The sequence below is a fragment of the Carassius auratus genome, chromosome 38 (assembly GCF_003368295.1).
Source record: "Carassius auratus strain Wakin chromosome 38, ASM336829v1, whole genome shotgun sequence".
In the NCBI taxonomy this organism is placed as follows: Eukaryota; Metazoa; Chordata; class Actinopteri; order Cypriniformes; family Cyprinidae; genus Carassius; species Carassius auratus.
The window spans coordinates 7,188,907-7,205,412 of NC_039280.1; the positions used below are offsets into that span (position 1 = coordinate 7,188,907).

At 36.5% G+C, this 16,506-nt stretch overlaps 1 protein-coding gene across 1 annotated transcript in view; it reads left to right on the forward strand.

The window, feature by feature from the left end:
- LOC113057475 (regulating synaptic membrane exocytosis protein 1-like) overlaps positions 1 to 4,966 on the forward strand; it is a 17,274-nt gene extending 12,308 nt beyond the window's left edge. Inside the window, exons 3-4 of the mRNA XM_026224904.1 lie at positions 49 to 149; positions 4,914 to 4,966. Coding sequence (XP_026080689.1) covers positions 49 to 149; positions 4,914 to 4,966 — 154 coding nt within the window. The remainder of the gene's footprint in view (positions 1 to 48; positions 150 to 4,913) is intronic.
- Positions 4,967 to 16,506: the final 11,540 nt, after the last annotated feature.

A 16,506-nucleotide genomic window follows, 5' to 3' on the forward strand; every position in this document is an offset into this window, starting at 1 on the left:
TCTCGGCTCACCCCTGAGCTTTGACTCCAAAGTCTCATGTGTCAACAGACTGTTTAACCCCTGGATGTGGAAATGTGTTATTGTGATGGAATTCATCATGTTCCACGTTTCCTGGAATGCGACTTCTCTGCTGCCCACTAATTCCCCAGGTGTGATCCAGAACGATCTTCCAAAAGACACATTGCTGTCACATTCAGCAATCAGCTGATTTCTCCAGGGAATTACATCACCTGGTGGAATCACTCGTCTATAAACTCCTGGGCTGAGCTCAGTCTAAAGCACAATACAAATGCAGGTTGGACATCACCTTGGCTCTGATCCCTCACATGTGGACTGACTCATAAATGACTCAGAGTCAAACTTTACCTGTATGTGACGTCCACGTGCAGACAGACGTTATAGCCCAGGGGACTGATGAACTGCTTTAGCAAATAAAGAGGCCATCAGCTCAGCAGCTTTTGGCTGCAGCAGGAATATCCCTCTCACTTTATACGGAGGTGTGGTGAGTGCTGGAGACAAAGCGAAGAGCCGGTGATTTAAGATCTAGAGAACAGAGGCAGCGCTATCTATGCAGCAGACCTACAAACAGGGTTTCGGCATAAGAAAAAAAAACGTAGTTCATGACAGATGCTTTGGTATAAATTAAGATGAATCTCCTCTGGTTTGAGCGCAGTGGTGAATTTCCCGATAACCTTTTTAAAAGGCGTTGGGTGTTCCTGGATCACAGAAAAAATTCCAAGTGGTTCAGACCTGTATTTCAGTAGGATATTCAACTCATTTTTCAGCAGTAAATTTCTACATTCTGCTATTTCAGACTCAAGTTTGGAACAGGACTATCTGAGTTGCGTGACCAGTGCAAGATAGGAAGTGTTCAGGAAACATGTTTGGAAATTTCCATCTGATGAGTTTCTGAGAAACATTGGTGTATCAAAACAGTTTCTTTTAAAGGAATATGTCATTCAAAAACTAAAACTCTCAAAACTGCACATATCATAGTGAGGACATCTGTCATGCAGATCATGGCATGTTTATAGCTAGCGTCCTTAATAATAAACATTAAGTTGAATGCCAAAAATAGAAAATAACTCTTATCACCACCTTGAGGTTTGTTACCATCCAGCAACATTGAGATTTGTTACAATCCAGCAAGAATGCTTGTCAAGTAAAGGTTAATAAATTGCCCAGAAGCTCATTTAAGCTTTTTCCCCTCTTGGCCAGAAAAAAAAGCATTTAAAACTCATCATTCGTATTCGGAAAACATCAGATTAATGATTCCTTTCACGTCTGATTTGATTTACTGAAAATTTCTGATTCTTCAGTTTTTATTTTCCTGTTTTTCTTGGCAGAGTGCATTTATCTGCATTAAGTTTCCTTCTGAGTCATATTGTTCCCTTTCTGTATCCAATATATTTATTTTGATTAGTCTAGGTTTTTTGTAATTAATAGCTTCTCATGTTGTTTTTATTATTATTTATTATTATTATTATTTATTTGTTTATTTATCGTGCTCTCTGAAGCAGCCTTGGTTTCTGTTAAAGCTGGATTTCTTAAAATGTATCAACTGTAGGCCTGTTCATACATATGGAAGTACACTAAACAAAAAAATACATAAAATGAATATATACAATTACTTAGTAAATATATATATATATATATATATATAGCAGATATATATATATATATATATATATATATATATATATATATATATATATATATATATATATATATATATATATATATATATATATATATATATATATATATATATATATATATATATATCTGCTATAATAATAATAAAGATATTTTAATTTGGGAATTTTCTCACTGAGTATAGAGTTTGGGAACATGACGTCAGCAACACAATGCATTCTGGGACTTTGGGACACGGACGGTGCTGTATGTATTGGATTGGATTGATAATAGACTGTTTTGTTTGCTCTCTACAGCTAAAAAATAAGTTACAATGGTAAAACCTTGTTGTATAATTAACTGCCATACTCGTACTCATGACCGGCATGGAAAAATAATTTGAATGGAGTGTGATTTTTCAGCTTTCCCACTGGAAAACCGCACCTTGATCTCAGGTCTCCGAGTTAACAAAGCGGCGTCACATGGCTTGGTTAGAAGCAGTAAGAAGGAAAAGAAGGATTGTCCCTTTGGTCTGATATATACACACATATGTATGCGCATTTATATATATATATATATATATATATATATATATATATATATATATATATATATATATATATATATATATATATATACAGAAATGTACGTTATATAAACAACTTTTTTTGGATGTGATTAATTGATTTGACAGACTTACATTAAATGTTACCTATGAACCACATCTCCTGCATTATCAGTGTTATGGATATTGCATACCACCTGTTACAGTAATACACGGCAAAATTGATCAATTCTGTATCTCTTTATTTGTGCATCATATCACACTGAGGTTAATTTGTACAGTTTACAATAACGTATATTAAAAAGTAAAGGGGCAGTGTAACTCGCTCGTTGACGCGGAAAATTTGTAGGTTCTGCACCCATCCATTTGTAAATTGCAGGTGAGACTCGAGAGATTTATCATTTTTAAACTGATCAGAGGTGTACGCTCTGACACTACAAACAAGGTAGAAAACACATTGGGGAAGGTTACGAGCGGCAGCTCTTTAAGATCATCCGACCACTCTTTGTGTTTGTGCAGATTGAGTTCGTTGATTGTCTTGATTTTTTTCTAAATACCGCATCTTTGCTTCCTTGTTGAGTTTTTCTTTATATGTAATCTTACACTTGATCTGTATGTCATGTCACTTTCACTTTCACTTTTACTGATAAGCGTGTCCCCAAAAATGGCCGCGACTACCCAGAATACAATGCGCAGTGACGTAGTTTCCCAAGCTCTATTGATACATGCTTGCAGTGAATTAGCATATCATGTAATTCATATGGTTAAAGAGGTCATATGATGGGATTTCCTTTTTCTTTGGAGTGTTACAAGCTGTTCATGCATAGATAAGATCCCTAAAGTCGTAAAGACTAAAGTCTCAAACCCAAAGAGATATTCTTAATAAAAGTTAAGACTCAGCCACGCCCCCATAAAACACATTGTTTAAACAAACCCCTACATCTCTACATCACTGTTTGGGAAGATTTCCATGACACCATCCAAATGTTCATGCAAAGAAAGAAGGCGTAACTTTTTTACCTTGCTGTAGTATTGTTGCAGACGCCATGTCGTGGAAATGCTGTGTGTTTTGTTGTGAAAGCGAAACTATTTTGATTTTGTATCACTGCGCCGGGTCACATTTAAGTCACACGCTTGAGGAATTCAGCCAATCACAATGCACTGGATAGCTGGCCAATCAGACCACACCTTGCTTTTCAGAACAATGATTTTTGTAAAAATAGACGCATTTAAAGGTGGAGGCATAGAGGAGAAACAATAATGTACATTATGTGTAAAATGTTTTTTTTTTTTACTTTAAACAGCATACATTTCATTACACCAAATACACAAAAATAATTTTCTTTTTAGCAACGTCATATGACCCCTTTAAAATAATCAATTGACATGTCTAATGTTTATATGGACAGTCATGCATATTACGCATGAAAGTAATGGCCCATTACTGTGTCAGTCTAAATGAAGAGGGACAGTGTGAGGTGTGTTCAGAACATTTGTTTTTTCTTATGCTAAATGTTTGTAGTATGACATCACAGTCATATGCTGCTACATAGAGAAGTTTCAGACCACACAGTAGAGTACATGTGAATGCAACATCTGTCCTGTTTTCAGATGATGTCATTTACAGTATAGGAATGAATAGACACACACATACACACACACACACACACAAAATGTGGCTGCTGGTGTTCAGCACATCATACTGTATATGTACAGAATGAATTGAATGAGGTGAATATTGATTTAAATGAATAGTTCATACCATTTGGACCTGCACCCCTGAAACGGCTTGTTTTTATAGCACTATTTGTTAATCAAAGTGCGTGGATCAAATGTGCTGTCTCTGCATTTTTGACTTGATCTATTAGACAACATCCAAAGCTGAGACAGCAGACTAATTAAACATTTCAAGTGAATGCCGGACTCCGCAGTTAATTAAAAGTTCATATAGTCTTTGAAAGTACAAAGTTCGGAATTAATTTGATCATCATTAGCAGAAGCTCGTAATCACCCATGACCTTTGGTGAAGTTCCTGAAAGGCTATATGGAGATCTAATTAGTTGTGAAAAATATGGCAACATTTATGTGAACATCAATAACGTGACTTTTCTGTAAGTCTTGTTAATTTAAAGGAATAGTTCACCAAATATGAAAATTAGCTGAAAATGTACTGACCCTCAAGCCAGATTTGGAGAAATTTTACATTACATCACTTGCTCACCAATAGATCCTCTGCAGCTAATGGGTGCCGTCAGAATGAGAGTCCAAATACATCACAATAATCAACATGATTCCAACCCATTAATTACAAACACATATTTTTGCTTCACAAGATATTCATTGAAGAACTGGAGTCATGTGGATTACAGTGCGTGTGAATTAATGTGATGTTTTATCAACTGTTTGAGCTCCCATTCTGACAGCACATATTCACTGAAGAGGATCCTTTAGTGAGCAAGTAACATAATGTTAACAAACTCATCTAAATCTTGGATGGCAATGAGGGTCAGCAAATGTTCAGCAATTTTGGTTTAAAGTTCTTTTAACTATAGAAAATATGTACATTTATGCATTTTACCAGCTGTCTTATGATTTCAAAACATACATTACATAAACATTGAAGAAGCAGTGAGTGAGAATTCATTTAGAGCAGTGTATTTAGAGAATTGGTATATCTTTCATAATGGAAGACTTTTTTTTTATTGATTTTCAGATCATGGGCTGCTTGAGGAAAGAGGAAAAAGCAAACCAGAAATCACCTATTGAGAAGTACTCAAAGAGATTTAATAAACAGAAGTAAAACACTGAACTGAAATACTGTGCACAAAGTTAAAGTAAGTTCACACATTTGGCCCCTTCATACTTTGGGATGTATTCCAAAGAACATAATCTAAAACTGATTTTATACTTATATATGTACTGTAGGGTGGGCTGCATTTTTATGTGCACTCAGGATTCACTCATTAGTATTTGGAAACCATGACTTTTCTGTGACTGGTGTGGTGAGCAAGTAATTTTTTGCGTGTGGATTCCTTTTGTGTCACGTTGCATGAGAGCATAAATGAACTAAACAGAAATAAAATAAGAATTCGTCTTCATTTCAGAGCTGCACGTGCCCGAATGTCCACCTCACCACCACCACATTTCATTGACTCCCATACAAGACAGTCAAAAATCTTTCTTGTGTTTGTGCCAACTGGTCATTAGATCGAGCACCGGGAATGTGAAGTGTTAGATTCATCACAAGTGCGCTTTTGCCAAGGATATCGGCTAAACTTCAGATCTCTCAGATCTGGCTTGTGTTGCTGCTGTAAATGTCTCTCTTGGCACTTAAAATGTGTCGCATGATTTCTTGCCTGCCTCATAAACAGAGGGGCACACTGGAACTGTGATAAGCCCTTCTGATTCCTTTGAAGTGCATGACTACACATCTTGGAAAGAGATCATGGCATGTATGAACAGAGATCTCAAATTCACAATTTGTGTAGACATAGAGAGAGTCGAGTGTATATTGTCAGAGAGAGTGATTGGGGTATTGGACTTCCAAAGCTCTGAAAGCTGAGCAGGAAAAAAAAAAAGAGAACAACATAGTCGGACATAAATCATTTCAATCTGTGACTTGGCTCTGCCGTACAAACACAAGAGCTCAATATTTGTGCCTCATTTTTTTCTTACCCTTTCAAAATAAGTCCAATTCTATTGCTGTAATGCCACTGAATAAGATATGACCACAACAGCTCAAGCCAAGTGGTGTCCTAATCCATCTTTCCCTCCTATGGTTCACAAAAAGTCATTATAATGAAGCTAAATAAGGGTAACATTTAATTAAATAACTCATAATTTAATGCGCCATAGTTTTTAATAAACTATTTTTATCAAATAAACATTTAAACTTTACAACAATACAAGAATGCAATACAGTATAATGCACTATAATTTTAAACTTAGCTTAAAAATGGAAGCTGTTCAAAAAGTGTCATCCAGGGATTTTTTTCAGATCGTATATTTACAACAAGTGTCCGTACCAATTCATTCACTAGACAGAATCAGATTTTTCAGTGCTTCATATAAAAAAAAATGTACAATGAAAGACAAAACAATTAATTAGAATGATTCAGACTTTCCAAAGCAGCCATAGAGAGCCATTTGGATGAACCAATTCAAACTAATGATTTGGAAAGTCACAAATAGGTTAAACTATTGACCAGCAAAACTATGTTTGGCTAACATAGAAATTCAGCAGGACAGTATTCCTTTAAAAAGTATTTCAAACGTAGGTGATACTAATGATAACTTCAAATGTGGCAAATCAAATGTCAAATCGGCAATCATTCTGATTGGTTTAGTTTATTGGATGATTCATCAGACTGATTCAAACGGTAACTTGCCTTGTTGAACAAGATTAATTGAACCGGCTCATATGAGTCATTAGTTCAGGAATCAGACCACACTGATTTTGCTGTATGTTTTGAGTCACCGAAAAGAACTCGCTCATAAGATTCATTTGTTTATGTATCAGGTTGCACTGCTTTTAATGTACTGAAACGAGACTCATATGAATCATTCACTTCACTGAGACTCATATGAGTCATAAGTTCTTGAAGTAGACTGTACTGAATACACTGCTGTATGTGTGTTATTCACTTAAAAGAGTTGGCGACATCTGATAAGAATCATTTCATGGAAGTAAGCCTATGGGTACGTGAAGAATAAGGTTGCTACTAGTCACAATATATAGAACAGATGCGTTTTATTTGGTGGTAGACTATCTTTTTTTTATCCACAGAGCATCACATTTCACTCTTACTATATATGCTCACATTCACTGGTAAAATGTGACATCTTTTGTCTTACCTATAAAGTTTAAAAAGCAAGAAACACCATGATGTAGGGAAAAAAATTGCAACATTTTCCCAGATTGGTTGGTCCAAGAGTCTAACACACTCTCCTTGGAAGTTTCCACCTTCAATTGGGCAAGGGAAGTAATGATGACTTGCTATGGCTTGGCAGCTGATAACCTTGAAGTGACACAACCGAATGGATGGATGTGTTTGGGTAAGGCAGGGATGTAAATTAAAAAGTGAGAGTGAGATATTGTGACAGTGATTGAGCGTGTAATGAAAGGTTGTGAATCATACTAACCTGCTCTTCCCATCTTACCAGATTGGTTTGCCAGTAAATTTGGGCTGCAAGTTCCTCCAGGTGGAGCCCCTGATTCAGAACAAAGATATTGCCAATATATCAGGTCTGTATGTCTGGTTTTAGCTTGGGTTTAATAAGAGTTGGGTTATATGCATGCATTTATACACCTTAGTAAAGATAGACACCATATTAAATTAAACAGTTAAAAATGCAGCTGTGATGGATATACTTACATTTTTCACAGTGGCACACTTCACAACTTCACAACTTTCAAAACTGTTTCATGGAGTTTTTGCCTCACAGTACCTTGTGCAAGAGCTGCTTTAAACACAAAGAATGGTCACATCAAATGTTGAATTAATTTAGTTGTTAGAAGTTAATTGATAAAGAAAATATATTTATGACATTTATATTTTATCTATTTATAAAAGCACTTGGTGTTGACTCCTTGTGCAAACAAAAATCTCACTGGATAATTGTAATTAATAGCAAAATGTATGTTTGGAATGTAAACTGATATTTCCTACTACACACTACAGCAAAAGATAGAAATAACTGACTTAAAACCATTTTTTAGCTGGTGTTCTAATAATTTGGCCACCACTGTAAATGTAAATGTGATAAAATGCATAAAAATGTGATTTTGTTTAAATTCTTCTTTCTTGAAAATGAAGTTTGCAGAGTTATCTAAGGCTCTCTTCCTGTTTGTCAGTCTGTTTCCTGTGAGCATTAGCAACCTGAGCTCAGTGCTGCAGATGGAGTCCATGGGAACACCTACAGTATGTGAAGTGTGGGATGACAGCATTATGGCTGTTCTGTAAGTTACGCTCAGCTGTGCACTTGAATGCAGGCATTGAGGAGTGTTACTGAGTGAGAGCCAGGTGGATGTACTTTCCTCTCTCTGGGGTCAGCGGACAGATCCATGCTGGTCCCACAGAACCAGGTGCTCACAGAGAATCTCATGGAAATCCTTTAATAAATGAGACAATTGTTGGCATAGAGTGAGAGTATAGAACTATAAAATTAAATTCAGGCTCTTTACAAGTGATCTTACTTACGTAATCGGATGTATTTTTAAGTGAAACAGGATATTCAACTAGAAGAAGAAATGTAGGGTGGGACTTTGATCCAATGGGAATCGATTGGACTGTGAAATGATGGAAGTAGGCGGTTTGAGGGAATGGGTTTAAAAAGGCATTCATGCAATTATGTCTATAATAAAAAGCAAAATATATCCATTAGTGAGTGGATGACCAAGATGTGCTTTTCAATGCCAAAAAAAAAAAAAGATATTGAAATTGGTGACTTGATCACAGTCTTTGGTATCTTGGAAAATTTGAGACATACAAAGTGGATACACATGAGATTATAAGAGTCATTATCTTTTATTTATTTATTTATTTATTTTCTTTTTTTTCAGGAGACAAATTCTTTTAAGCTATTTCAGCCAAAAAAATTATCAACCTCATTACTGTCTAAGAGAAGCAATTGAGATGTTTAACAGACCTCATTTGTGAATAGTTTTTGCTCTGGAAGACTGTACGGATGCAGAGAGTATTTACCGTTAGCAAATAGATTTTTCTCTTTAATATGACACAGCAACATCTTATTTTTAAGTGGTGACTTGATTTTATCTTTCATTTCCAGTTATGTAGATGTGGTGTCACATGCTCATCATGATTTTTACCACAGATTAAATGTGTTACAGCTTTGTGTCTAGCTGAAACTAGTGTAGAATAGACCATCTGTTTGAATCATTGCCATCGCCAGTGTTCCTTGTGATTTTCTCTGACATTCGACTCAGAGTTTAGACAGCAGGCATAGATTACAGTGCCAGCCAATTTGGGCAAGCTAGTCAAAAAGTGTGTCTAGGTGTGCTAACAAATACACTACAGAAAAATGAGGTAAGATAAGAAAATAGTCACCTAAAAAAATTTCAGCTGAAGTGCTCAATCACAAGTTGTACATTCAGATGTTGAATTTAATCATATCATTGTTGGCTAACAATAAGATCCAGGTTTGGTTTGGGCTGATTGTAGATACATATCCATTCTATTGTTTTCTGTGTTCTAAATCTTGTTACTGTTACAGAGTTAGAAACATCTCCAAAAAGTTTAGTGCATTGGTGAACTATTAGAATAAATCAAACTGTTTTTGCATTCGTGAGAGGAACCAAATGAGTTTTGCATTTTGCAAAAACTCATATTTTGTTCAGCCATTTCAATAGCTTAAATATGCTTAACATTGAATTGTTAATTTGATACTTCATGTCTTATTCTTATTGTAAAACTAATTACAGACTGCCCATCTTGTGAAAAATTTTGTGATTGAGGTTTCACCCAAGTATAAAACATGTATTATTTTCTATTGCAATTTTTGAACACGTTTTGGCTTAATTTATGCCAGAGAAAAATACACTACTGTTCAAGGTTTTAGGGACAATGTGATTTTTTATTTTAACTTTAATTTAGCAATAATGCCTTAAAGTCGGCATGAAACGGAAGTTGAGATTATCATTTTTTCCTTGCTGTGACATATATCCGAGTTAAACGGCTTCTGAAATTAGAAAAAAAAGTAGGGCGGGGCTTGGTTTCGTCCATCGTAGAATTGATTGGATCGTTGGAGGTTGGGCGTTGCAAACAAAATGGAGGCAGATTTGAATGCTAGTTTACATTCAGTTGTGGAGGATTTCTCTCCACCGGGCTCTCCACCGTTACCCTCCCATGAAGGATTTTTTATTGAGGAGTCCGGCGACGAGAACGAGGATGAGGAGCTAAATATTCAGGCAGAAATCAGCCGATATTTATACGAGCCTCCCGCAAACCAAGATGAGTCGAGTGAAGTTGTCGGTCAAGTTCACCCTCGAGAGTTTCTCTGAGAGGTGGTGCAGAAACGAGACGGACACCTATAGCCGCACCCTCATCGGCTCTGGCCGCACCCTTTCGCTATGGCACGTGACCGAAAGAGAAGAGAGGTCGTTTCGAGGGGGGGTGGTAGGGGAATGTATTTGATTAAAGATTATAAGGGTACATTATTTTTTTTTTTAAATAATGAAGTGCACAGATAAATCATTTATAATAAACACTACAATATTACATATAAAAAGAAGATTTGTCAAATTTGATTTCATGCCGACTTTAAAGGTGACCATAAGATAATATTTTTATTTAATCTATTTTAAATGTTGTTCATTTGGACATTCTATTTATCAGAAAAAAGATGTATCACAGTTTCCACAAAAATATTAAGCATATTAAGTTTTCAACATTGTTTATAATATAAAATGTTTCTTGACCAAATAAGCATATTAGAATGATTTCCGAATGATTTCTACGAAAACAGTTGTAATCATATTTATTTTTACTGTTTTTGTTCAAATAAATGCAGCCTTTGACAGCATAAAATACTTCTTTTAAAAAAAAAAAACGCTTCTGCCCAACACTGGTTTTCAGCGTAGGGATTTAGTCCAATAGCCCAACATATACATGCTGTTTGACAGTTGTGAGTGGCAGATTGATTGGCAGGTCATCAGTGGTTGAGCTCCCCAGCAACTTTTCTCATGCCACTTATGCATATGAATGAAGAACCTCTGGAGGAAGGAGGGTGGGCTCGACTACAGCAATGAGGGAGGTAAAGGTTAGTGAGGGGGTGGCACAACCCTAATGACCCCAATTCTACCACCCTGATAAAAAGCTGTATTTCTCCTGCTAAAAGGGCATTGTGCTTTTCCTCCACTTGCCTCATGGGAACTTACTTTGAGTGTTTGCTGTAAGGAGTGGGTCGCAAGAGCCAGACATGGCTGTCGGCCATTCCCAATGAACAATGCCAGAGAATAGCTTTATTTGGCAAGGTTTCTTCAAGCTGTATATAGAGGAGCTTTTGGAAAGGATGAATGGCTTCAGACCCTCCACTGTCTCAGCTCTATTGATTAACCCACCCGCTCGGCTGAGAAACGGGGGCAGATACTGGAGTTTACAGATTATGTCAATTAGCGAGAGACGGTGGTCCCAGTTTAACTCTTGGCTGCGCAACCCTCCCAGGCTAGGGCTCTCAGGGCCCAGAGGTTAAAGTTCGCGACCCTGCTGCCAAAACACAGAGGCTTGTTGCCCTATGTGACCTTTCCAACAACCTTGACCCCTCGGGGGCCCCCACGTTGGTTCCTCTCACAAAGCAGTGACAGAGAAGCCTCGCAGTCGACGATTCGCAAGGGAAATGGATGTATTTATCAGATTCAGTTGTTTTTCCGTAGAGGCGTAAATCTCCCCGGTGGACGTGTTTGTTCTGCGAGGTGGTCGGTGGGACTGCAGTGCCATGATGGACTTTACAGATGCTGTGCTCTTAAATTATGAGCTCCTGTGCTCGCAATTAATTCTGCACTGCTGATGAGAGACGACCAATGCGACCGCCTCAAATGATTTTTCAAGTCAGAAGCCATGAGAGCTTCCACTGCGGAGGGTCTCGCTGTATCCTGTGGAACAGAGCTCCCATTAACACCCATCTCTCAAAGCAGAGCTGTCTCACCGCACATCCCGTTTGTCCGGAACGCAGACACATTCATGTCTCTATATAGTTTATGTCAGGAATTAGTGCAAGGTCTTCCCTTCTCAAGTGTATGTATCACATATTTTTAAATAACTTATAAAATTAAACGGCAGTGTTTAATGAGATTTTTTTTTTGATTGTTTGCCCTCAAGTTTCCTAAATATTGCTTCATTACACTAATTTCATTTTCCATGAATCAGTTCAGACTATCCATTTAAGTGAATCAGTTCAGTAGTGAATGATCTGTTTGCATATTACTCAGAAATGTTCACTGAATGTCCCTGTGGCATTTTTTATTCTATTTATTGTAATTTCACATGTATTTGAATATATCCACATATGTTAATCAAAAGGCTTAGTAACATCCATTTTTATCATCCACACTGTATACAGCTTTCTGTTTATGAATTGGATGGATGGGTGGATGGATGAGTAATATAAAATTATAAAAAAGCAAGTGAAGATTAAAGGATTAATAAATGTTAAATGTAAATTAAATGTAAAATTAAATGTAAAAAATAAATAATAATGCCTTGTATGTAATTTATTCATTAAACTAAAAATGTAAGGTTGAGTCAAGTGGATTGCATTTTGGGAGATACATTACTTGCATTACATGCTACTGAAAAAAACAATGTAGTATTGTTGGGTTAAAACCCAACACTGACCATCATTTCCTTGAGAGATACTTAGCATAGAGCTCTCCAAACATGCTGTTAAAACGTTTATTGGAAAAGATCTGATCTCACTGTTTCTTGTGCTTTCCTTAAGCTATAATCTGGTGCCAGGACTCAAAAGCATCCTGTCTTCGTAATTCCTTGTCTTACATGTACTCATCAGGCCTCATTCATGAAACATGAGCAGAACGAATTTCTGTGCAAATCATCCATGAAAACATTCTTACTTAAATTGTTGCATTCAATTCAACGCAACAATTTACGTAAGAACGGATTTATGAACAAATTGCACAAAAATGAGTCCTGCTCATGTTTCATGAATGAGGCCCAATGTGTGTGGTATTGTGTGTATATTTAAAAGGTTCAGATCATTTTACTGAAAGCTGCCAGTGCTGTAGAACATGATGCTGACCTGTTTTTGTTTGTTTCAAATCATCTCAGTTAAGTGATTCTGTATTTTGTCATTGGGCTCTATATTTTGTCGTTCCAGTCTTTTTTTTATTATTCAGCATTTAAATGAGGAGTTTAAGGTAACAAGAACGATAATTTCAGCACATATGGAAAATGCCTGCATCTACAAAATTGTATCTTTACAATATAATTTCAGCAGATTATTAAATAATAAATACTTTTTCATGTGGTACTTTGATAAATACTGTATTTTTACAAAACAACTAACATATTTTTAGATTATAATTTTATATGTATTATTTAAATGGATTTTCTGTCATAGTAAACTTGCTCAGTAGATCACCTGGTACATCATTGCACTTGCAATGTGAATCACTTGTGTTCAAGTCCTGTGAAACACAAGTCATAATTAAGACGCTCAAAGACTTGTAAAAGCAAGCGCGAATGTCATGCTTGCTTTATCTCACTTACACTTTTGTTAACATTATCAATTATGTTTATGGTAGAGTTTAATGTAAGTAGTACGATACTTTCAAATATGATAGCACCACTTACTGGATGTTTCATTTCCGGAAATCAGAATACATACAATGACCACCATAATAAACTGTTGCCAGATTCACGTTCATCTATTTCAGATAAAACTAAACACACTTTTAACGCCACTTGCTGAACATTTTGCTTTGAAACTTTTGCGAAACATTCAAGAAGCAACATTACATTATAATATCCAAGTTTTTGATACAGACAATGAACCTTGAATCCATTTAGTGCCTGGTTTTAGAAAAACTGCAGGTTAGTAATTAAAACATTAGTTTTTGCTCTGGAGTACCCGAAAAAGTAGGTATGTTGAATTTGCCCCTCCATGTCTGCAAAGACACTAGAGGGTCTGGTGATCTCTCAGCCAGTTTTTAATCAACAACGCGCCTGCAAGCACAGTAGCAGCAATTGAACAACACAAAGGCGCCATTCTCCATCCCTGCTGATGGATCCGAGATTACTGGGGTGAGATAAAACCAGAGAGAGTGAGGGTTTGGGGGCTGCTCTTGGCTGGGCCCTGCATTCCCGGTGATATTAACCTTTCAAGGAAATCAGTATGACACAGAAGCTGACAGAGGGTCTAAATTATCTTTTGATTGCTGGTGTGGTGGGCTGTTAATATCATCGGTCAGCTGGCACAAAGCGGAGCCCTGTTCCCCCTGTCTGCTGCCATCAGGCCTTTTTTAATTACGGTAAGTGACCTTTGCGGTGATGCTGACAGAAGGATGAGAGTGAGGGGCCAGGACTGTCCGTCTGATAAGCTTCTATAAGAAGACTCTTTCTCTTCTGGTGTCCTGTCTCTCTCTCCTGCACTAATATCTCATGTTCACATCTCACTGGATCTTTCCTCTCTTTCTTTTCGGTCTAATTGAGCACGTCTCTATTACTTTCAAATTTGTACATTAGAATTGAAGATCAAGCATCAAAATGTCAAGAAAAGTGGTCAGAAATACTGTTCTACTCCAAGTCTCATAAATGAATCCTATGGCTCTAACTAACAGAAATGTTTAATTGAAAAATCTCATCCTCCTAGCTCTTCTTGACTAAAATTCTTTGGCTCAAATGTTTTCAATGAATCAGTTGATTAGTGATTAGTTCATGAGTCAAAGTCTTCTTGTTCTTGAATTTAACTCACAGGTTCAGTGATCTGCAGTGCTTAACAGCTCATTAAAAGGTATATGTCACTTCAGAAGACTGTATTTAGCTCAAAAGTCATATGGACCCCAAGATTTCTAATTTCTTTTCTTGAGAAGAAATAGTCGTGAGGGTAAGTGAATGATAAACACAATTTTAATACCTTTAGCCCTTGATCTGCTGGATTAAAAAGTTATTTTGTAGTAGTTTAAAGAACTCCGGAAAGCCTTTAAGATCTTATAAACAAGTTGTAACAAGTACCATTTTATCAGTGAATCTTGTGATGAATTAGAAGCAGCGACCGATGTACAGCCGAGTGTAACATTATCGAAAAAGAAAAAAGATGCATGGCAGGTTCTTGGTTCTATGCATCGATTGCTGATTGGATTTTAAGATGTGGCGTTGCACTAAAAAATTATTGGAGGAGTCCGGTATACATCACCGGAGAAAAGTTGCAGCATTGTTTCACTGGACAGCATTTTTTAAATATTTTAAATGCATTTAGAAAACAGATATTGGGTGAATTTTTCATTAAATGCCGGCTAGTATTTTTAAACGTTTTAGAACAGCATGTGTTGTTAGCAGATGTGGCCAAACCAAATATGTACTAAAACCTTCAATCATATTTCAGTATCCAGAAACATGCACATATACTGTATGTATAAAACTATGTTGTGTTGCACATCCTGTAATTGTATAGCACGACTGTTCAGCTGATGTTTGAGACGGCACTGTGACTCTGAGGGAGCCCAGATCAAACTGTGGTGTTGTGTGGTGTGATGTAAGCTTTGTGGAGAGTGTTTGAATGTGAGAGGTGGGGGTGGCATGAGCTGGCAGATCCCCACAGACAATAGGCCAGTAATGAGAGGTTGCTTATCCATGAAGCACAATACCAGTATCCACAGGAGGCTGGAGGAGGCATTTGTTCCTCGATCTCAGATAAACTCCACTGCTTTTTTCATTGCCTATTCACTTTTACAGAGACTGGCACTGAATCGGGCATTTGCCTGACTTGTTTAAACAGGTTGGCACTTAGGTTTGTTCTTAAAAGCACCGGTTGGCAAAGGAACTGCTTGACTTTATCTGATTTTGAACATTTCCTGTTTTAGACTGAGCTCACTGCATCTCCATTTGTGGTTTTGGTGTGTATTTATGTCATGCAGTGTCATTTAAATGAATAGCCGTAGGGTTACTTCAGCCAAAAACTAAAATTCCGTAATCATCAGGGAATGTTTTGGAGATGCTCTATTCCAATGAAAGTGAATGCGGTATATATGCTGTCAAGCTCCAAAATGACAATAAAGCACCGTAAAATGATTTTTTAAATATATATATATATATATATATATATATATAATTTTTTTTTTCTCCAAAAGCCAGAGAGAGTCTAAACATATGTAATTTTCCACTGTAAATTTATACTTTTGTGTGAAATTTATATGTTTGAGATGATTAGAGGGAAAGTAAATTACAGGTATTTAATTTTTGGTTGAACTATTAATTATCCAGAAGATAAATAACAAACTGAGGAAATCCTTGTAAGATAATATTGTTAAAAAGCTTCCTGATCTCTGATTCAGTTTAGATTTGAACGTTTATTACAGAGAACCCAGATGTAATTTTGAAATGCTTTTTCCATACCATGTATATTTGTAGCAATATATAATAATTTTAGTAAAAAAATAATGTTGCATATAGTATAGAAAACATAAACAAACACCTCACCAACCAAACTGCTTGAATGAGTCCAGAGTCTGTTATAAGCTTGGCTGATATGATGAGCAGAGAAATGGTCCGGACTTGCTCACAGGGCTGCGGTTGGAGTATTTGGGCCACTGTCCTGACCAACACTTTACAATC